The 23,998-nt window shown below is 41.7% G+C and overlaps 1 protein-coding gene across 1 annotated transcript in view; it reads left to right on the top strand.

Moving 5' to 3' along the window:
- The window catches only part of POF1B (POF1B actin binding protein), a 45,342-nt gene that overhangs the window by 6,681 nt on the left and 14,663 nt on the right, over positions 1–23,998 (top strand). The window contains exons 2-6 of the mRNA XM_033137542.1: positions 14,289–14,369; positions 16,799–16,885; positions 19,181–19,360; positions 22,121–22,251; positions 22,856–22,883. Coding sequence (XP_032993433.1) covers positions 14,289–14,369; positions 16,799–16,885; positions 19,181–19,360; positions 22,121–22,251; positions 22,856–22,883 — 507 coding nt within the window. The remainder of the gene's footprint in view (positions 1–14,288; positions 14,370–16,798; positions 16,886–19,180; positions 19,361–22,120; positions 22,252–22,855; positions 22,884–23,998) is intronic.

Genomic DNA, 23,998 nt, shown 5'->3' with positions numbered 1-23,998 from the left:
AAAATATTTAACAACTAAGCTCAAAAATTGGTCAAAGCTAACAGTATCATGGTTGGGCATAGTTTCTACAACAAAAACGATGCAATTTCTGCACCTTCTTTACTTATTCTAAGTCTTACCAACAGCAGGGCTTTTTTTTAAAAATGGAACTCACTATAACTCAGTTCTGGCACCTCTTATGTGGGCGCCATTGCCATTCTAAGAGAACAGGAGAGGTGTTCATGGTGAGTTCCAGCACCTCTTTTTCTAGAAAAATAACACTGCCAACAAGCATACCTGTCTATAATGTGAATAATTGGCAAAAAATAATACTGAATTTTATTCATGCAAGCAAGAGGCCTCGGATACCCCATAAAACTCTTTATAAGGTCAAGAAAGAAGCATAGCAATGCCTAACCTCAAATGGCATACAACTAATAAGCTCTGTTCTCCTTGTATGGGTATGTTCTGTTACTTGAAATTAAAAATCAATTAAAAAGAATGAAGTGTGAGACCCAGACAGAGCTAATATTACAATCTGTGGCATGTTTCTGCATTGCAATGGTAATATCTAATCCCAGTTATCAAACAGAAGGCCCTTCATCGCCAGCACTGATGACCCTAGAGAGATACACACTTTGGTGATGTTCATAACATAGGGTTGTTTGCAACTAAGTTCTGCTCCAAGTAGAACTATTGAAATTAATGAACCTGGTCATGCTCATGAATTTTAATGGATCTGCTCTAAGCATTGCATACAATGTTTAATGTATGGGACGTATGAAAATGGCATTCCTTAGTACACTAATCCCATTCAGATAAATAGGATCTGGCTTGCCTGCATTGCACCTGGCAATGTGGCAATGTGGTAGGTACAGTTTATGCCTCTGGCTCATTAACCTGGAACTAGTCTAGGGCACTTGGAACTCTTTCATTTATGCTGTGTACAAAAACGTACAGAAAACAAGGAGCTTTTAACCCTTCCCCATCTTTGCCATTGACAAAGCTGACACCAACTTCAACGCTGATTTAATCATTGTTACTGTTGAACCTTCCCTCCATGCATTAGGTGTCTGCCTTTTTCTTGAAGATCATTTGGCAACTTTTAAAACACACACACACACACACATACACACACACACATACTATTTGCTCTAGGTTGGAGGAATGGGTTTGTGGCATCACAGGTACCAGCCAGTCAGTGCTCAGACAGCTCCTAAAAACACAAAACCTGTTTCCCCATCTCAGTCTTGGAGACAAGTCTGAAACAAAATGCAGCAGGTGTGTTTCTATGGCTACTAAAATAAGTTTAGTTTTCCTGCACCCTTAAAATGAAGTGTTGGAGGGATGAGGCAAGAGTAAATAAAGCAAAAGAGACACTAAAGGAATTTTTTGTACTAAATGAAAATCAAACAACGGATAATATGGTAATCTGGGACACCAGTAAAGCGTATATGAGGGGATTTGGGATCCAACAGATGAAGGAAATTAGGAAGGAGAAGAACAATAATTTTATAGGAATGAATAAGCAAATAAGAGATAAGGAATTGGAGTTGGTTAAAAACCCGAAGAGTGAAGAATTAAGATCGAGTATCAGGAACCTACAATCTCATCTTTCGGACATGATAAATAAAGAGGTAGAAAGGAGGATTCTCTGGACAAAACAAAGATATTTTGAACAGGCAAATAAACCAGGGAGAATGTTATCATGGCTAGCCAAAGAAAGACAAGCTAATAGGGTGATAAACAAAATAATGGATGGAGAGGCGGAGTTAACAGACCCGGAACAAATTAAGGCAAAATTCTGGAGATATTATAAAAATTTATATCAAGATAAGGGGGAGGAAGAAAGGGAAATGCAAGATTACCTAAATGGGAAAGAATTGCCAGAAATTAAAGATGAGGAATATAGTATGTTAAATGCCGAAATTAGAACAGAAGAGATTGAGGATGTAATAAATAAAATGGAAACAGGAAAATCCCCTGGCCCGGATGGAATTCCAGTAATATACTACAAAAGATTCAAAGAGATAGTAACACCAAAGCTAAAGGTTATATTAGATGAGATTCTGCAAAAAAAGAGAATCCCTAATTCTTGGCAAGATGCCTTGATAACTTTGATCCCTAAGCAAGGTGCGGATCTGAAATTAACAAAAAATTTCAGACCGATATCGCTATTAAATATAGACTATAAAATCTTTACCGGGGTGCTGGCAAATAGATTAAAGAGATTATTAAAAAGAGTGATAGGTAAAGACCAAGCGGGTTTCCTCCCCGAGAGACAAATTAAAGACAACACCAGAACAATAATCAATTTATGGGAATATGCAGAACTAAACCCTAGCAAAAAAATCGCAATGTTACTGGTGGACGCCGAAAAAGCCTTCGACAGCATTTCCTGGAAATTTATGGTGAAAAATTTGGAGAAGTGGAAAGTTGGAGAGAAATTCTTGAATGGAATTAAGAGTATTTATAACAAACAACATGCAAGATTAATCATAAACAATGAGCTGTCGGAAGGTTTTGAAATCGAGAGAGGCGTTAGGCAAGGTTGCCCCCTCTCCCCACTGTTATTTATTATAACACTAGAAATTCTCCTAAACACATTAAGAGAAGACAAGAAAATTGAAGGAATAAAAGTGGGAAATTATAATTATAAAGTGAAAGCATACGCAGATGACGTAATTATTACAGTGGAATCCCCGACAGAAAGTTTGCAAGAAGCATTAGAGAAAATTAACGAATTTGGGAAGAATTCAGGCTTCAAGCTAAACAAAGAAAAATCCAAATTATTAACAAAAAATATGGGGGAAATGGAGAAAAAAAGATTAGAAGAAGTAACGGGATTAAAAATCGAAACTAAAGCCAAATATTTAGGTTTGTGGATATCCAACAACAATACAAATTTATTTAAGAATAATTACGTCAGACTTTGGAAAGATGTCAAAGAATCACTTAAAAAATGGCAGAAATTAAAGTTATCTTTATTAGGACGGGTATCAATGATAAAAATGATGATACTCCCAAAAATCCTATTCCTCTTTCAGATAGCACCGGTGATCATTGGGACGAAGTATCTAAAGAATTGCCAAAAAGATCTGGCAGACTTTATTTGGCAGGGGAAAAAAGCGAGAATAAAACAAGAAATTATGTTAAGTGAACAGGAAGTAGGCGGCTTCGGGGTTCCGGATCTATTAACTTACTATGATGCTGCAGGGTGGATCTGGATTAAGGATTGGATTACATTAGAAAACAAAGAAACATTAGAATTGGAAGGCTGGGACAAGCTCTACGGCTGGCACGGGTACCTTTTTTACGAGAAACTAAAAATGCATAGAAGGTTCAATAACCATCTGGTAAGAAAAGCCCTGATTGAAGTCTGGGAAAGAATTAAAATCAAAATAATGCAAAAAACACCCTGGTGTATCTCACCGGTGGAGGCCACCTCAACTTTTAAGAATACGACTAAAAGGAGATGGCCTATATACAAGGAATTAGTGGAAGAACAGAAAGAAAACCCGAAATTAAAAAATTATACAGATTTAAGATTCTTAAACATAAGTTGGCTAGAATATCTTCAATTGAGAGCAACATTCCAAAAAGATGTAAAAAATAGAGGTTTCGGGGAAAAAGAAACAAGAATAGATGAAATAATTGTTTGTAAACAAAAAATATTATCCAAAATATATAGATTACTAAAAGGCGAACAGAGGACTTCAGATATAAAAAATAGTAATATGATAAAATGGGAAAAAGATATCGGGCATGAAATAGAGAGTGACAAATGGAACCAATTTTGGACAAAAAATATCAAATTCACCGCCTCTTATCAAATAAAAGAAAACCTTATGAAGGTACACCATAGATGGTATTTAACACCAGAAAAAACAGCCAAGATAAGTAAATCCAATAACAACAAGTGTTGGAGATGTAGAAACCAGACTGGGACGTTGTTCCATATCTGGTGGACCTGTCCCAAAATTAAAGAATTTTGGAATTTGATCCACAAAGAGGTGCAAAAGCTGATCAAAACATCGTATTGCAAAAAACCAGAGCTATATCTATTGGGAATAATCACTAACGAAGTACCAAGAGACAGAATAAATATTTTTTTATATGTAATAACCGCCGCAAGAACGCTGGTGGCTAAATATTGGAAAGGAGATCAGTTACCATCAAAAGATGAATGGCTCAGTAAAATAGTAGAGTATCTGGAGCTTGCGAAGCTGACGAATTACATCAGAGGTATCTCAAAAGAAACAATTAAAAACGAATGGAAATATATAAATGAATATTTGGAGAAGCAAGATACGAACAGAAGATACTGGTTGTGCTTAGAATAAGGAAAGGAATTAAAGCTAATAAAGCGATGATTGGAAGATCTGTAAAAATTGTGGAATATGTATAAATGACAGCTATAACAAGGTAATTTACTTAAAATGAAGCGTTGTTAAAGCAGTGGAAGTATATCTTTTGAAGTTTAATTATGTAATGTCAACTGGAGACTCCTTACTATGCCTTTGGTCTCCTTTCTCTCTTTTTCTTCTTTCCCTTTTTTTTTTCCTCTTCCCTTCCCCTCTTTTCTTTTTCCTTTTCTTTCCCTTTTTTCCTTTTCTTTTCTCTTCTCTTTTTTAGATATTGAATGTAGATGCACGTAAGTTTTGATTGTGTTTGTTTTTCCTTTTTTGTATATACTTATTCACACATGTGAGATATGTAAGAATATTTTTAAAGAGCAATAAAGATTTATAAAATTAAAAAAAAAAAAAAAAAAAAAAAAAAAATAAAATGAAGTGTTGTCTTGGAGAGTTCTTTGTTTATGCTCTTCTGTTGTGTCTGGGACAATCCTCACCCGGTCACCTGGGTGTATAAAAATTCTATGAATTTGAAACTTTCTGCTCCCCCAACCCTTTTGTCGCATTCTGATCTCTGCGCCCATCACAAGAGAGAGAGAGAGAGAGAGAGAGAGAGAGAGAGAGAGAGAGAGAGAGAGAGATTTATAGAAAATCAATATTTCTGGTTGGCCTTTGTCACTGGAGCTTAAAATGCCAGAGTTGAACATTTTTTTGACATTCTAAAAACTGAAGATGAATGCTCTCTCATTACAGAAGTAGTAAAGGTCATCCTGAATCTAGTTTCTGCTTATCTGAAAGAGAGCATTTGAACAGAAATCTTGTCAGTGCTATAGACTCAATATATCAAAACACTTTTAGCACAAACCATGGTTTATATATCAGGCCTAGTCATATATTGTAGATGTTTCCCTACTGTCATAAGGAACTTACAGCACGATCAAGAAATATGTCCCAATGTATTCATTGAGATTTCCTTCCTAATATGTGTGCTTAGAATCACAGCCTTCATTTATGAGTGTTTTTCCTATTTTGTAAGTTTTACTTATTGATAGTACACACAATATTATTACTGGGAAGAGGGCTGTAGCTCAGTGCTAGAGCAGCTGCTTTGCATGTAGAAGGCTCTAGCTTCAATCCCTGGCATCTTCAGGTAGGGCTGCCTAAAACCCTGGAGAGCTGCTGCCAGTCCATGTAGACAGTAGGCCACTGAGCTCAATGGACCAATAGTCTGACTCAGTATTAGGCAGCTTCTGTGTTCCTAATTTATCTTATTATTGCTCATAATATGCATTATAAGGCAGCTTCCTATGTTAATAACAACAATAGAATCTCATTGCAGCTACACTTGTGACACCTCAGGACCAACCCAAAACATTTTGCTGTCTAGAGCAGAGAAGCAATGGCAAATGGCGCCAACCATGCCCCCAGCTCAAGGTGTGTAGTGCCCAAGGCCAGCCAAATCATTTTCTTGGCTGAGGTGGAAAATCCACAAGTCCTCCTCTTGGGGAGTTAAAAATACAACAGCAATTCAAAGAACTAACAATCTGCTGCCTTTTCACGAGCCCAGAAATCAGCTGCCTTAGGCAACCATCTCACTCCATCTAATGGTAGGGCTGGCCCTGATACATTGCATATAGACACTAGCTTGTGGCACAAAGCCGAAACTAACACTTATCACTCTACCCTCTTTCCCCCTTAGTCTCCTTAGTGTGGTGAGTGAAGTGTGTGCTTCTCATCTACCAGAACTCCAAAGCCCAGCCCATTCACAAGTATATGATCATGTGGCTCATCTTGTCCAACCCCTTGCAATGCAGGAATATTTTGCCCAACATGGGGCTCAAACCGACAACTCTGAGATTAAGAGTCTCATGCTTTACTGACTAAGCTGTCCTGTCCGTCTGTCTTCTTTAGACCACACTAGTAATAGTGCCCCTGCCCACAATTGGTATGTGACCCTGGAAAGATGACTCAGAAGAAAATTTGTCCTCCATCCTTGCCTTAACTCCCATCCCTCAGGATGGCAACCTGTTTGGACACCACTTTCTATCTATACCCATTTGAAGGCATATTTCATGTTTGCAATATGCTATTGCCAGAAAAGATGGTTTATTTGATAGGTAACTCACAGAATGTCACCTGTCACCTGAGGAGGAACTGAATGCCATCAGTATTAACTGGCTTCTGAGTTTCCACAAAGTGTGCCTGGTCTGCTCAGGAGGAGAGGATTGGGAAGGAACGGCTTGAGGTGGTTGCAGGTGAGGGATCAGCGCTGGTTCTGCTCCATGCATTGGCAATGTTATTCAGCCAGGTCAAAATTGAAATGAAAGGAGTGGAATGCGAGTCTCAAAGCTCAGAGATGTTGTCCGACTAGTAGTGCCAGAAAAATCTCTCTTAAGAGCAGGGAAGTGAGGTGATCGGGTTGGAGTGTCCATTCTACGTAGTAAGACTGCTACTTTCTTTACTGTTTTGAAGGCAGTCAGTGTACAACTATTCTTTGGATTATGTCAGTTTCGAAAACAAGTTGGGGATCAGATGCTCAGACGTTTGGAGCCAAGAAAACTATAATGCTAGGAAAGAAAGGAAAGACTAGTTTTTCAAAGGCAGGGTTTTGTTTTGTTTTGTTTTCCATGTGAGGGAGCATTTAGTACAAGGATGACCAGGACTGGCCAAATACATTTTGGCACCTGAGGAGTACCACAAAACGGTGCTGCCCTCTCTGCCAGAGAAGAAAGGATGTGTGAAGACCTACACCAGGAACATTGGATTCTGCTGCCTCTGTGGTCACCTCACCTTGCCTCATGAGTGGGCCGGCCCTGGGATAGCCAACCTGGAGCCCTCCAGATCTTGATGGACTACAGTTTTCATAATCCCAGACCAGTAACTATGCTGGCTGGGGCTGATGGGAGTTGTAATCTGACGTCATGTGGAGGGTGCCAGGCTGTCTACCACTGATTTAATAATATAACCCTGCTCCTACCTTGCGTCCTGAAGTGATACAGTTCCAGGAGATTTGTATGTTTTACATAGGAATGGGCAAACTTGCCCCTTGGAAAACATAATTGTCTCACTGTTTGCCAAAACCCACAGTATATACTCAGCTGAATGTTTGCCACCTCCCCAGGATCCTGTAATAATTTTTTTTGCATGAGAGAGAGAGAGAGAGAGAGAGTGAGAGACCCAGAGACCCATGCTTGGTACAGACCTGCTCATTTTGAAACCTATTAGATTTGGCCTTCGAACCATTTTTGAGTTTGGGTAGCATTGTTAGTTTTACACAGGTAGGCCTGCTCTAGGGTGTGCATGCTGCCTCCTTGGTTCTGCCTTGGTTTTTTGAACCTGCCATGTTGTTGATCCACCCCTCAGACCTAGGCTCCCATTAATACAAAAGAGATGATCCCAGCCACATGTGGAAAGGACATGGAAGGCCATGGGGCCACATGCCTCGTGACCGCACCTCCATTCCTTCAAATCGTGCCATTCAGACTCTGCTGTGAATATGTTGGGAGGGTTAGCTGCTGGGCATGGTGGTGGAAGTCTTTGTGAGGGTAGCCCACAAGCTCCCCCTCATGGGCTGTTTCAATGACAGGAGGTCATCAGAGAGTTAAACCAATGCATATTAATTCCCTAACATTCTTTTATTAGAGTGTTGCATTGCTGGGATGGAACAGCCGAGCCTGATGGAATCAGCTTTGTGAGAGAGGCTGCCTCTGCCTGCTCGGTTGTGATCTCTACCTGTTAGGCGAACCTGTTAAACAGAACAGATGAGCTGCGTTTTGCCAGCCCCACCCACCTTACCAAATGTTATTTGGGCCACTGCTAGTCACTACATTGCATTTGCAGTCTGAGGGGTGGTGCCTGAGCAGGAATTGCCATCTTCCCAGCTGCCCAGAGAGTCTTGATTCCCTCACACTGCAGGGGCTTACTTCAGTGGCTGTAGAGATTGTCTGGACAGGTCACTTCCTGGTTCATTTGGAGGGATCGTTTTCAATGGAGTCCAGCAACGGAAGCTGTACTGAGGCAGTACTGGCTGCTGAAATTCTGTGCCCCCCTAACCATTTTGCGCCCGGGGCAACTGCTCATGTGCCCCCCCTACACCAGGGGCAGGGCATCCTTTTGGTTCCATGGGCCAGATCCTTATGGGGATTGGGCTTCCGGGCCAAAACTGAATTTTGCAAGGTGCTACTAAAAAGAAATTTATTCCCCTTCATTTTAGCAGGGGTGTGTGATGCAAACTGCTCCTTTAATCACCCAGGAATGGGTCTGCCGGGAATCCTGCAGAACTGCTCAGTTTGGCTGCCCTAGGAACAGGCATACACAGTCAACGCAGGATTTAACCTCTCCCTCCTTCCCATTAGGTGACATCATAAGTAATGGCAGCTGATGGGCAGCAGGGCTGGGCAATATCTGGTTTTCAGGATCACAATATATCACCATTTAAACATTGCGATATTTCAGTATATCACAATATCTGAAATAAGGCTTGAACCTAGTAATGTCCTGGCTACTGCAACTTATCGGTCTAACTCTAAAACCAATACATTTTTACTTAACATATTGTTACAACTGTTCTGTTATAGTAGTACTGCACAGTACCAATAATAACACATTTTCTTTAAAATTAAATCTGTAGAAGTAATTAGTAGCATAGATATCAAAGGTTCTGTTGCAATTTGTACCGATTTGCTTCTCCTGCAGCAGGCAGAGAGAAGGTTGTCTGACAATGACTGCTAACTGGTTCCCAAAGCTCTGCTTGGCGATATCTGCTGGGTGATATTTTAGTCAGCCTGCTGTAGTGATTTGTAGGTGTTTCATGTTGCTGCAGGGACCCAGGTGGTGCTGTGGGTTAAACCACAGAGTCTAGGGCTTGCTGATCAATTCGAATCCCTGCCACGGGGTGAGCTCCCGTTGCTCGGTCCCAGCTCCTGCCCACCTAGCAGTTCGAAAGCACATCGAAGTGCAAGTAGATAAATAGGGACCGCTCCAGCGGGAAGGTAAACGGCGTTTCCGTGCACTGCTCTGGTTTGCCAGAAGCAGCTTTGTCATGCTGGCCACATGACCCGGAAGCTGTCTGCGGACAAACGCCAGCTCCCTTGGCCTATAGAGCAAGATGAGCGCCGCAACCCCAGAGTTGGACACGACTGGACCTGATGGTCAGGGGTCCCTTTACCTTTTACATGTTGCTGCAGGAGGCAGGGAAGAGCTGACTGAGGTGGAATTACAAGCAAGGGCTGCACACACAGGAAGAGGCATCAGCTTCCTGGTTTTTCAAGTGTTGTGATTTGGTAATAGCACAGACACAATATACCGTATTGGCCTTAAAATAAGCCGCACTCCCTCCCTCCCCCCCCAATTCCAGCCATGAAATGTTAAAGTGCGGCTTCAGTTCGCGACCTTACAAAAATTGGCTTTTATGGTATTGCTGCTGAAATAGACATACGGTAAAACGGAACATTTGCTATTTACGAGTGTGAGTGCCTGTGGAATTTTAAGGGATCGGCTTATATTTGGGCCAATACAGTTCGATAAATTGCAAAGTTTTTGTTTTTTTTTTAAAAAAAATGGTTATCACGATTCGATCTAAAACGCGATATCAGACGATATATTGATTTATAGGACAGCCCTAATGGGCGGGTGGCTGTGGTTGGGAGAAAACGGACTTGTGGGTCAACTTGGTCTCCCTGGCAGGTCAAGATTCATTCCCAGCCTTTGTGGTAAGGTTAGGGAAATCTACACAGAGTAAAGAGATAAGACGCCCCTTCTCATCTAGTTTGTGCTTAAGTGATCTAACTTTTTCATAAATTTCATTTGCAAAATTCTAATGGCCATTAGACATTTTCTGGTACAATCATATGTGGGACTCAGTCCCTTCTGTAAAATAGCTCTTAGCTGACTGGAATCAGGTTTGGCAAAATTGAAGCCTTCCTTACTTTGGGAAACTGGCAAGCATCTTCCTAGTTCAGAGAAACACCCCGCAGGGCTTCTTAAGTATCTTATTCTCTACAGGATTTGGAAACCTATCCTTATAAATCTCTGAAGATTAGACCTTGATTCAACTTTAATATCTTCTTTCATTCCCCGCAACCAATATGAGCTTGTGGGCCGATACGAGACGGGTTCAATAATTTTTGCAGCTTACTCTGCTTAAGCTGAGAAGCTTAAAAGTATGACTTCTTTATTTCCCAGGCCCCTGAGGCTACAGGGTGCTGTCTGGGCAAGTTTATGAGGATCTGCTGAAAACTGTTTGCTTTGAGAATATGAATGAAATGTTTATTATTATTATTATTATTATTATTATTATTATTATTATTATTATTACCTGAGTTTGATACAGGCTCTGTACACACCATGCATTTAAAGGACATGGGTACCCCTAAAGAATTTGGGAACTGTAGTTTGCACCTAACAGAGCTATGATCCTCAGCACCCTTAAACTACAGTTCCCAGGATTATTTTGGAGAATCGGCCACAGTTTGAATTTAATATGATGACTGACACCTAATTCGGCCAGTGGGGCAGTTTAGAGCAGTGGACTGGAGAACTGGGTCATGCTTCCCTTTAATCTTTTAGCCCCTCCAGAAGTCCTTTTTCGTGTGTCCTCATGATGCTTTGTGCTCGTGATGGTATCAAGGCAGTTATGGGCACTCCTGCTTTCAAGACTCTTTGCAGCTGCAGAAGTTTTGGGGTGGATATATTGTGTTGTTTCCCACCAGTGTATGTCCCATGAATTGCTCCTGAAATCCTGTAACTTTTAATACCACAAATAAGGGTTGTTGTTGTTGTTGTTTTGTCCCGGGCTGTTGTTGTGCCATAGTGCAAGGGTCCTGCTCTAGATGCAGTAATGTTGGGGGACCATCATAGAACAACCAATAAAGCAGAATGATGTGTGGACAGCCTGGTACAAATCCATCACTAATGCACTATGGTTGTGCTAGTGCCATGCTGCAGAATATACTCCCATCATCCCTGGCCATTGACCATCCCAACTGGAGCTGTTGGGAGTTGCAGTCAAACAACTTCTGGAGATGCAACTCCCATCTTCTCAGACCACTGGCCCTCCTGGTTGGGGCTGGTGGCCGCTAGAATTTAGCAGCATCTGGGGGGGCACAGGTTCCCACCCCTTCTGAAGCCCCTTAAGGAGCACTGGCAGACGTGGAAGGCAGCTGGTCAAAGTCAGGGTTTGGTCCATTCTTTGTTGCCACCTGTCTGTCTCCGACATGCAACCACTGGAACATATATCTTGTAATTTATAACGGTTAAAGCAATTGCAATTACAGATAACCTGCAACCTACGTGTGTTTAACATGTGCAATTTCAACTTTACGCAGTTTGCTTACCAGGCTCTGGGAGTCTCTCATGAGATCTTAGATGGTCCCGCAAGATCTCACACAAGAACCTCCAAGAGCCGAGAAGGCAAAGCTCTCTGCCTTGCATTAAAATTGCTTGCACTGGGGTGGTTCAAAGGGAGTAATTTGAGTATACACACTTTTACATATAGGCGTCATCCCTGGAAAGTAACGCCTCCATAAAGTGCAAGTTACCTGTATATCATTTAAACAACATAGTGTTTATTGGAAGAATCCTAAGCAAAAGACAGGCCTCTGCCCTGATAATTTAGGTTTTAGATACTGGGCAGTGAAGAGAGATGGGAAAAGGTGAAGGGGTATAACTCAGTCGTGGAGTATCTACTTTGCAGGCAGGAGTTTACAGGTTCAATTCCGGGCTTCTCCAGGTGGGGATGGGAGAGAACCCCGCCTTGGAACTCTATAGAGCAACGGTCCTGAGCAGAGGTCTTTCACATCCCCTGTGACTTGGTCCTTTGAATGGGAGAAGCCAAGGACTGAACCTGCGACCTCCTGCACTACAAGCTTGTGTGCTGCCATTGAGCTTGGAGGCTTCCTTGACCAGTATTATCAACAAACTTCCTGCACTCAACATTAGATTACTTCACTTAATGCAAACTTTTATCATCATTACAGGAAGAACTGTGGGAGGCGGGGGGGGGAGGGCATCTTGGTACCTCTGTGGCAAGTCAGCAACACTCCTACCTTTGAGGTTTTCTAATTTATAATAATTGGCATTTAGTTAAGATACTTTTCTGCAGCGAATTATTGTTCTGACTCATCTGTTATAGGAGGCAGCTTGAAAAGTTGCTCCAGGCTCTTCGCACAGTGTGTGTGTGTGTGTGCGTGTGTGTGCGCGCGCGCTTGAGAGAGAGATGCACTAATTCTGTGCATGAGATCAGTTGACCTACTTTGAAATGGCTGTTATCTAATAAGGGACCATGCCTACCTGCAAAATATATATGCAACAAACAAGGTCCTTGCTTTTAAACAATAGTTTGAAAGTTGGAATGAGTCATGGCAGCATAACGAATATCAAATTTAATTTGGGGGCATGATCCAGCCAACATTAAGCAACGGAGAAGCATCACAGAACAAATTAAAACAGAGGGGAGGGGAATCCACCACTATTGCACTATTATTGTATCAAGAACATAGAATCATAGAGATGGAAAGGGTTTCGAGGGTCATCTAGTCCAACCCCTGAAATCCAGGAATTTAAACATGTGGTTTGCAGAATATACCCACAATAAAATACTAGTTTGGAGGGGTCTTAAAGCTGCCCTCAATAAGTTTATCATGCAATGCCTACTTTCTGGTTGTGTCAACTTCTTTTCATCACTGAATTTGCAAACTGATTTCTGTACATAGGCAAGAAATGTATTGCAGGGTAATTCTCTTTTTGCAACAGCCCTTAAACAGCAATCCTGTCTACCAGAAATAGGGGTGAATGTGTCAAATCCACACATTCCCAAACATGAGAGCCAAAGTATACCCATCCTTGGAAATCTGCACATATCCCAATTTTGTGATGCAGTTCTTCCAACTAAGCAATTTTTACAAAAGGGATATTTTAGGGAAAAGTGTGCTTAACAAATATATTAGCGAAAATAGGGTGACAAACTGCATTATATTAGCAGCAACAACAAAATGCTTGCAAAAATTACTCAAAACTGTGTGACACATAATTTTTTTTATTACAAGACGTTTGCACTAAAATGATGATGAATTTTCAGAAGGTTTTTTAAAAATGCAAATTGCTGTAGAAAGATGAAGAACTGAATTTAATATTGGAACAATGAGAAACAGAAAAATGAAATTGACAGCACCTTCAATCCCTAACCAGGAGTTACCCAACATGGTGCTATCAATATGCTTTTGTTATTTATTTCATATATTTATACACCACTTACTTTTTAAGACAGTCTTAAGCAGCGCTTGCTGCGGGTTGTGCGTTTTCAGGTTACAGATGTGCCAAACCCGAAAGTACCGGAACGGATTACCTCTGGGTTTTGTTGCCTGAGAATGCACAGAAGGGCTGAATCGCAACCTGCACGTGCGCAGACATGGCGCTGCGGGTTGTGAACGCTGCGGGTCATGAACATGCCTCCCACACGGATCATATTTGCAACCTGAGCGTCCACTGTACAGAAATCATGCAGTACCTACTTCTCACGCTGGCTGGAGCTGATGGGGGTTGGGGTCTATCAACATCTGTAAGGCACCACATTTTCTATCCCTCCTATCTCACTGGGAGAAAGCTGCACTGAACTCAGTGGGGCTTAGTGTCTAAATCAGAGATTTCCAAACTGTGTGTTGCGACACGTTTGTGTCGGCTGCAGTGTGTAAGTGTATCGCGTGAATGCTCCCCATGCTCCTCCTGGGGCTGGAAAGGGGTGAAATGATGCATTTCTAAAAAGTGTGTCACCAACATGAAAAGTTTGGAAAGCACTGGTCTAAATGGATATGCATAAGGTTGTGCTGTTGACCAACTGCTAAGGGGTAATCTGCTAGCTTGGTTTCAAGGAAAGGCATTGAGGATTCCACTCCCCTTGGAGGAGTTCTATTTTACTGCACAGCCATATCAAATGTTTACCTTCTCTCTTCCCTACAGGAAGTCCAATCTCCATCCTTGAAATTGTCTCCTTATTCCCAAGGCAGTGTCCGGAGGGTTATATTAGAGAATCCTGGCCAGGTAAGAAAACTTTGTTGCTTTCATAATGGTTAATATTCTCCAAAAGCTGAGATTTGGCAAGGTTTGATATACTTTTGCAAGATTTAATACTATAGAGTCACTGTATGCAAAACCTCAGACAGGTTCATTCAAACACCTACAGGTATATTCCCTTTCCCTTTCAGCTTTTCCCTTTTCCCTTTTGTGCCAGTAGCAGTGAATTCAGGCTCACTAGCAGAGGGATTTCAGATTCCCTCAAAACAATCTGAAATCTGAAAGTTTGTCACTGCCTTGAATTAATCTGAGATCTCATTTAGCATGTCATATTTATTAGTAAAACAAAATGAAAAAAAACCAACCATGACACATTAACCTTTATGTACTATATACATTTTTCAAATAGCCAAAAGTGGTTGAACTGAAAATTTTGATTAAAAAGCAATCAACAAGGCACACTTTGTAGAACACTCCTATGCATGTTTACTTAGAAATAAATAAATAAATAAATAAATAAATAAATAAATAAATAAATTCCATTGTGTCCAGAACGGCTTCTTCTCAGGAAAGTATGTCCAGTGTTGCCATCTAAGGCTACAGTCCCAACTCCAGTTTCCTGGGAGTAAACCCCATTCAATTCAATGGGACTTACTTCTGAATAGACATAGTTAGGATTGCAGCCTTAAAAAGCAGTGCAAAGAAACCCAGGCTTTACTTGGAAGTTATTTCACTGAAATAACTTGTAAGCATTTTTAAAAATGTTTATTATATAAAGCTTTCCACCCTGATCTTTAGCCATTAAAGCTCCTAGGGAAATCAATAGCAAACAAAACAGTCCTCAGATTTTCAGTCACAACAGGGAAAGTAAAAAAAAAAAGATGAGGAGAAATCAAAAGAAGGAAACTCAGGCATCAGTGCATAAAGTTATCAAGTTCATATGATGACCATTTTGAAAATAAGCTATTCAGAGAGAGGAAGGCCCAGTATTGTTTTCTTGACTCTTTCTTCTGTAGCCTGATGGAATAGCTGCGGCTAGATGACAGTTGAGGGGGTTTCAAATGAAGCTGAGCACTCAAGTGAACTGAGAGTGTGGACCCTGCTTCCCATCTCTCCCTTTACTTCAGCCTGATAGAATGGATACTACTAGGTGGCAGTTTAAGGAGAGGAGGAGTCAAATGCTAACTAAACTCATAGCAGAACCATCTTGCCTGTCTCTGTCTCTGTCTCTGTCTCTCTCTCTCTCTCTCTGCCAGACAGGGCTGTCTTAGGCAGATTGGCTGCTGTGGCGCAGCAATCCCTCCGGCACCCCCGACGTGCCGCCTCTCCGCCTCCCTCTCGTGCTGGCCGCCCCTCGGGAGGGGGGGGTGGGCGAGCAGGGGATGAGGGGCGTGGCGCTGGAGCGGCACAGGGCTCTGCACGCCCTTCCAGCGCTCCAGCTGGGGCTCCCCGCGCAGGATGGGAGGCGAGGGTGGCCGGCTCACAGCCTGCCCGGGAGCGGCATGGGCAGCAGCGGCTGCGCTGGCGGTGCACAAGCGCCCCTCCGCCCGTGGGGGCGGGATGGGGAGGGGGTGCACGGCATGCCGGCGGGCTCGTGAGGGCGCCCCTGGCATGGCTGGCGCCCTGGCGTGCCGTGCCAGTAGCCCCTATGGATAAGACGGGGCTGCTGCCAGATGGAGTGTTTTAAATTGAGGAGGAGATCCTCAGGCCTTTAGCCCATATCTTACCCTCAGTACTCTCCATCAATGCCTCTTGCTTGCCTGAACAGAGGATAGAGAGTAGAAAGAGGCTTTGTGTACATATAGAACTTCCTGGCTCTTGTGTGGGAGAAATGAAACCTAAAGAGAAGAGTCATATCCATTGTTCTACCTACTTTTCCCTCTGGTGCCTCCCACTGCTAGAGTTTTACCCCCAAAAGACTGCCCATGGGGAAATGTGGCCTTGGACCTGGTTTTAAGTCATGGCAACTCACTTTCTGTTATTTTGCTTTTTAAGAAAGCTGAAGCTGCTCAAAATTCCTCCATGCATTATTTTTTTTCGCTTGCCTAGAGAGCTGTGTACATAAATATATGTGCTCCCTAGAGATAGTCTCATGAGAAAAAAAAGTTAATTACAACTTTGATTTTAGATTTGACTGCCATTGCTTTTTGTTTCCCCCCTAATCGCCCAATTTAACTGTTGTTGTATCTTTTCATTATGTTACCAGTTAATTTTATGAAACAATGCATTTCTTTAAAATAATGAATTCCCCCACTCACGCAGAAAACAAACAAACCCCAGCGTCAGGAAACGGTCCTGAGGGGAAAATGTTGTGCTCAATATTGCTGTACTCCAGCTTAACATCTCCATCTGGAACTCAAATAGAGACAGACCATTTTATTTCTTATTTGCTGATGATGATTTGAATCACACAAGGGCTGTTATGCAAACGTGTAATGGTTGTTTTATATTTGCAGGAGCCCTTGTCTCCACTTCTGAGAGATGGAAATAAGGTGATATATGAAAAGACAATAAGAAAATATGAACTGCTAAATCCAGAACAGGTAAGAGTCCCTAGCTTTTAAGAGGAACCCTCACCAGAAAAATCCCAACCTCATAACATTTAAAAGTAGTTTTCTCAGATCTAAGGTTTGCTGTCAGGAGCCAATAAGAACAGAGCTAAGTTTAAGTTGTCTGAATCCCTAAATAGATCTGCTCCCCCTCCCCTTTCACCATTGTTTGATCTTCTGGACACAAAGAAGCACCTGTTTCTTTTCAGACTTTTCAGTCCTGCCTTTGCAATGAACACTGTCCCTGCGACAGATGAATGGAAACCTTTTTAAAAGACTGAATGGATAGTATTGTTTTTGAAATCCCCATTTCCCCCAGGAGTATAATGTTCCAGGGAAATACTTTTTCAGAGTTTGTTTCCTTGTGGGGAAAAGGGTACTGGAGGTGTATTTTGAATATCTATCTATTTCCACGTATGGAAGTTGAGAAGAGAAGTGTAGATGGACCATTCTAACCTTGAAAGAAATATCAGTCACCCTACAAAAGCAATACATATGTCCTAGAGAGTCCCCAAAGGCAATCCCTTTTCAGCTAGCTGCAAAATCTCGAGTCAGGAAAGGTAGGTAGTTAGGTAGGCAAAGTTGGGAGCAGGTTGGGATGTAGACTCAGGCACAGAAACCAGCCTAGAGACCTAAACCAGTAGTCTCAGCACTTGAAAAGGAGCTTGAATTTCTTAGCAGCCTTGCTTAATAGTTCCAGTAACCAAGGAAGCAGCAACTGGTCAGAGCTAGGGCACTAAAACAGCTTTCATCAACCTGGTGCACTCCAGATTCTCATCATCCCCAGCCAGTACATCCATGCTGGCTGAGACTGATTGGAGTTGTAGTACAAAAAATTTGGAGGACACCAGGTTGGCAAAGGCTGCATTAAAACAAAACTGGCCAAGAAGATACAGCCAGTAAGGACTAATCACCAGTTTTTGAACTGAAGTAGAGTCTTGAATTCCTAGCTTGACAGCACCAAATGTTTAATGACGCCTACTACAGCACAGAGAAAATGTTTGCAATCTGGGATGACCACATCAGAGTCTTCAGAGCCTGTATGTTGACCAGGAACCTACATGTATTTGGTTGCAGCACCAATCTGGCCAAAAGCCAGAAGCAAGAGAGCAAGAAAATTTGGTCTCAACTAGTGTTTTTGCAACAGAGGCAACCTGAAGACTGACAGTGGTGGATATTTTCCAACCCTTCCCCCTAGCTCAGCCAATCTGACTCTACATCTTAAAGAATTACATTACGATGCCTGCAAAGTGATTGCGTTCCAGGTTGCTTGAGGAAGTATGGAGCTGCATCACCTTGAAGCCCCCATAGAGCTCCTCCTGAGCTGAGTCTGCGAAACTCGGGTCAGGCAGATACATGGTGTTCAATGGGAAAAATGAGGTTGGAGACCTAGCCCTAGAAAACCAGCCTGGAGACCCGACACCCTGTGGAGGAAGGCATTTCCTCTAAGGACTTGTCAACACCACAAGTTCTAAGCCATTTTCAAACTTGTTTTAAGGATGCAATCTGATGCATGCTCTACTTGAGCATAAGACCCAGTGTACATAGTGTGTGAGTAAATGTGCACAGGATTATGCTTCAGGAGTCTTGAACTCTAGAACTAAGACTTCTCTAACAAAGTATTGTCAGTGCCATGCTCCAATTTTCAAAGGTCATCTGAAGAAGCTATAATGGAGATATATATAAGATTAAGATAATGGAAAAAAGCTCTCATGTTGGAATGGATTCCTTACAAACCTGTTTAAACTTGAAGTGTGGGTGTGCCCTCTGTATCAAATGAAACACATTTGGCTACTCAGAAGCATTTAAATAACTAGTGGTGATGTTTTAAATAAAGTACTAAGGTGCAAAAATGCAAATACTAGGGCAAAGAGTGTCTATAAATGCATATGTACAAACACACATATACATACCCAATATAGAATATAGAAAATGGAATATGGAATATAGAATGTGTGTGTATGTGTGGGTGGGTGTAAGTGTAAACATTATATAATATATACAAATATATACAAAATGTATAGATACAAAATATACAAAGATGCATTGTATTAGGGAAAATTGCTTTGCAAAAAAGTGTATATTAGACAAAAATGTGCAGTATAATGTTGCCGAATCTTCACGAGGACTTTATGAAACATTGCAAACAGATGTGGAAATGTGGAGAACTGAGACAACAGAAATAAATTGAAATTGACATGTTCGCCCACCACTAGTTATGACTGGGAAGGGTTTGAGTGCAATGCCTCAGTTCTGAATGAATTCTGTTTTTTTTTTTTAATGAAAAAGCAATACCAATATGGCCTCCAGTCTGACCAGTGCCAAGTCAGCCAACCAGTGGAACATGTCCAAGTGGTCCAGCAGTGCCAGCAAACACAGGCGGGCAATTGCTATGACGTAAGTCCCATCTGTGTCAATGATTACGGAAGTGGGAATGTGAAGAAGGTCACCCTTCAGACCTGCGAACCGGTAAGAATGATGGTGCCTCTTTAGAATAGACTTCAAGTTCCCACAAATATTTCTGCTTGTTTCTTTTTGACTTGAGTCTTCTGAAGCTGCAATGTGACTTGATGATAACCAGGCAGAGACTTGCGTGGGAAGCTGGCTGTATGGAAAATCCCAGCCCAATGAAGCTTACAGTGGTTAGGCCTAGTCTTTAGATATAGTGGTCTTTGCTGAGAAATACATAAAGATGTGTATTGTTGGTTTGCCTGCTTTTTATTTGCTATCCTGGGACCCCGTGCAAGCATAATTTATTCTTAAATAGCGACTAAAAGATGTGAATAAAAAATGCTGGGCCTGACAATTATACTCCATGACTATATTGTCTAACAATGCCCAATGACGGAAGAGCAGTTTTGTCATCATGTTTTAACATTTTACCCTCCAAGATGGGAGATTTTTTGAAGTTGCCCCCAAGGGCAGATGCTATCCTTGTAATCAATTAGCGTCTGGGGGTGATGGGGGTTTTACTCCAACAACATCTGGAGAGCACCAGGTTGGTGAAGACTGTTTTGGAGTTTGAAACAGTCTCCTGTCTGTTGCTTTTTTTGGGGGGGGGGCGAGGATTGGAGAACATTTTTCAGGTCAATATTTAGGAGACCCTATTGAGTATTTTCCTTGTGAGGATTTGTGTGTGTTCAATAATTCCATTGCCGAATAGGTGGCAATATAACTGAATGTTGTAATATCTCTTAGACCTGCTATGATTGTTAACTCTTAGCTTCTCGCTTTTGTTCTTCTGAGGTTGCATTTAGAAATACAGATGTTGCAGTGTAGAATTCTGTCCAACATTCTGTCCAGCAGGTGCTCCCTCGCGAGATACTCCATTCCACCTCCCCACCCCCACCCCATCTGAGTTAGCATTCAATAGCTGCTGAGCACACTCAGTCAATATTGGATGGTGAATAGGAGGGGGAAAAATACTATTTCTGCAAACCTTAGGATCAGCGTTCGAAATTCACCAGGTGACAGGTGCATTTTGCACCTGCTATGGGCCACTTGCAACCAAGTAAAGATGGCCGGATGTCTCCACCAGCTGGAGGTGCATGCCTGGGGATCCTTGGATCTTGACTGTTTTCACACACTAGCAACAACACATCCTGAAGAATTCTATCAGTTAAATTTCATCAATACAATCAGAATGAATTTCAGGAACCAAAAAGTTGTTGTATTGAAAAATATGACTTTCGAACCTTTTGGCCCCAGAATTGCAACTTGGCATTCCATTTTGGTGACCGTAACCCTGGTTTAAGGAGCCATTTTGCACATGGCTTATATATCGTGAGTTTCTGACACCGCTTGGGATTCTTCTGAGCCTGCTAATAACCTCCTCTCCTCTGCATGGATAGGGGTGTGTGTGTGTTTGTTTTTTGCTACATAAATATCCACACTTGCTATTAGCATCTAGGATAAAAGCTGGATCTCGTTTTCTCAACCATTTTGCTTACGGTTGCAACATGAGTAATGTGCAACTGGGTAGCGCAGGACCACTCTTGCTTTGAGCTTCTATGCTGATGGTATTGGGAACTAGAGTCAAAATGTGTGTTCATTTGCCTCCAGCGAAAGGCAGGCAATTTTGCAAGTACCTTAGCAGAAAAGTGCTGTTAGCCACAGAATTATGAAACCAAACATACTAAAGGTGGAGTGCTTGCGGGCGGAGAGGAGAAGACTGGATTCTAATAACATGAATTAAATACAGGACACTCCAACAGGCCTTAGGCCCCCCCCCAGGAGGTCAAATGCACATTGTGGGAACAGCTGGAATTGAAGATGGTGGCTTTCCTAAGCCTATACTGCTGCTTTTATTCTGGTGTGTTTGTGGGGTGGGAGAGAAGAAAGGGAGTCTAATAAGGATGAATCATTTTCTCCTGTTTTGTCTCCTCTCTCTCACACGAAGTTTTTAGCTGACTAGGCTTGTTTCAATGAGCCCCTGGGGGTTCTGGCTATAGTTCTTTACTTTTGCATCTTCTCTGCGCCTTTCCCCCACAAAGTTGGAGTTCTCGTCCTCTGAGAGTAGGATTTTATTTTATTTTTATAGCTCACCTTCCAGGGTACACTGCCCTGACAAAGCACACAAAATAAATAAATAAAACACATTAAAAATATAAACAACAGCCCACGAATACAGCAAATTAAATATTTAACCATTAGAGTTCTTAGGTGTGATGAGCCTTTATATACTTCCCAGGGGAGGTGTTCCAGAAATTCCAGAAATGTGGGGCCACCACTGAGAAGACCCCATTCCTGACACCAATCCTAAGGGTTTCACCAGCAGACCAGAGGGCAAACCTTGGGTGCCGATTTTAAGAATAGGGCAGGCTCATATGGTTGCAGGCAATAATTAGTCATAATGATTTCAAAGTGCATGCGGGTCCTTTTAATCTCTAGCAAAGTTCCTCTTTCCAGTTTGCTCATGCGCATTTTTCATTCTGTATTGGCTGTGGTGGTCGCATGCACTGTACTGCTTCAGACTGCCATTTCTATTGTGTTTCCGGTTCTTAATTGAATAACTTGTTTTCCGAGCAAGACTCTTTAAATGGAGATTCTTATACAGTCTGGGTATCTGTACTGAATTTGAAATAGTTTTTAAGTATATTTTAATTGTTGACATTTTTTCTGTTAATCACATTGGGATGTTGTTGCTGCTGTTGTTTTAAAGAACGACTGCAAATGCCCCAAATCATTTCCCACATTCCCCTAAAGCGGTCTTTTATTGTCTCCCACCAGGTGAAATGTGTTTATGAAGTAAATGATCAGTTGGACTCTCGGTTCTTTGGCGAGCTCCTGGCAGAACTGCACCGCAAGAGCAGCGAACTCTATAGCTGTTTACTCCAGCATGTCGATAAGCTAGGTGGAAGGTAACCTATCTCTGGCGCTCTGGGAATCTTAGGAATGTTAGTCAGAGTTTTATAGATGGAAGGAGGGATGGTCAGTTTAGCTGCATTCTGCAACTCCATTCTGCTTGCAAGTAGTTAACAATTTGATTGCCTGTTTTTTTTGGGGGGGGTTTTTTTTTTGAGAAACTATGAATTTAGAAAGCAGCAGGTCACGAATTCTGAATTTGAAAATGAGTTCCCCCCAGTTCTACAACCAGTCACACAATCCAAGTTTCATGATTGGACCATGTTGTGAAAATTTTGTTTGATTGTATACATGTCAATCATTATGGAGCCCTTCTGCAAATAGGCACAGTTAATGAACAGTTGGACTGTGTGCATGTGTGTGTGTATTTTGAATGGTGTGTGTTTCTTGTTTATAAATGTATGCATTTTGTCTGCTTCTGTCTGCGTTTGCAGCTATAGGAATGAAAAGGTTATATTTAAGAATGAAAGCTTACCTCTATCTGAATCACCCAAGAGGACTTTAAAGAAATGTTGAAAACTTTACACAGCTGGCTAATGAAAATTATGTGCATTTGGAAATACTGTACTATGTGCTAGTGATGTCCTGTTTTTCTTACAGGAGATATGAAATCGACTCTCTGAATCAAGTAAGTACTCTTAAAGATTTTTAGTATCCTCCCTCCATCAGTGGTCCATGGTTGCAGTCCAGTGAATCTCACAACAAATATCCTGAACTTATACAGACATTACCTAACCATAGTTAGCTACCTTACACCTGGTCAAGAACCCAAATATAAGTGAAACCAGGGTTTTTGATTGCTTGAATTAAGCCCTAGCCTGTGAAGGGGTGTGTGGAGACACATATAATAGTAATGCCTACTTGCCAAATTGGAAGCAGAAAGGCTGAAAAGGTAGGGAAAGTGCCTTAGCCATGGTTTCTTAACTCAAACTATGGAAAGCAGACCTGTTTCTCACCCTGGTTTGTGATCAGTCATTAAACCGTGGTTAGGTGTTCAAGCTAATGCTTCCTTAAATCAGTGTTTTTCAACCACTGTTCCGTGGCACACTAGTGTGCCGCGAGATGTTGCCTGGTGTGCCGTGGGAAAAATTGAAAAATTCAAGAGAATTACTTTATATATAGTCAATATAGGCACAGAGTTAAATTTTTTAACATTTTCTAATGGTGGTGTGCCTTGTGATTTTTTCCATGAAACAAGTGTGCCTTTGCCTAAAAAAGGTTGAAAAACACTGCCTTAAATGATGGGCAAAAACTATTTGAAGTGACCCTTTCCACACTGAGCAGATTGAGTGTGCAAAAGATTTAGTGGTCGCCATGTTTTTAGCAAGTTGTAGATATTGAGCTTGCCAAAAGTATACAGGCTGTGTCCTCCATTGCATGCTAGGCCTGTAACCAAACATTTTGCAGGAAGGCTGCTGTAAAGTTGATGAATACTCTAATTGCTTAAGTCCATCAGTTGCTGAAAACTTGTGACATTTTCTTCTTTGCTTGGTTGAAGAAAAAGGCCACATTATCTGAAGTTCTTCACAAGGGGCTCCTCCTTTCAGTACAATCCCTAAGTGTGCACTTCACTAATTACTGAGGTGCAAGCTCTAATGAGGGTGAACCACAAGGTCCCTTGATGCCTCAGAGATACTGCACTTTCCAGTCCTCACAGCCCTTTTACCAGAAGAATCTAATTGTGTTGGGTGGAGCTGCTTCACTAGTGTCATGGCAGGTGGGTTGCTGTTGCCTACTAGGAGG

Source organism: Lacerta agilis, chromosome Z, assembly GCF_009819535.1.
Source record: "Lacerta agilis isolate rLacAgi1 chromosome Z, rLacAgi1.pri, whole genome shotgun sequence".
Taxonomy (NCBI): domain Eukaryota; kingdom Metazoa; phylum Chordata; class Lepidosauria; order Squamata; family Lacertidae; genus Lacerta; species Lacerta agilis.
The sequence above is the reverse complement of the archived record's forward strand: the minus strand, read 5'-3'. Positions and strand labels throughout refer to the sequence as shown.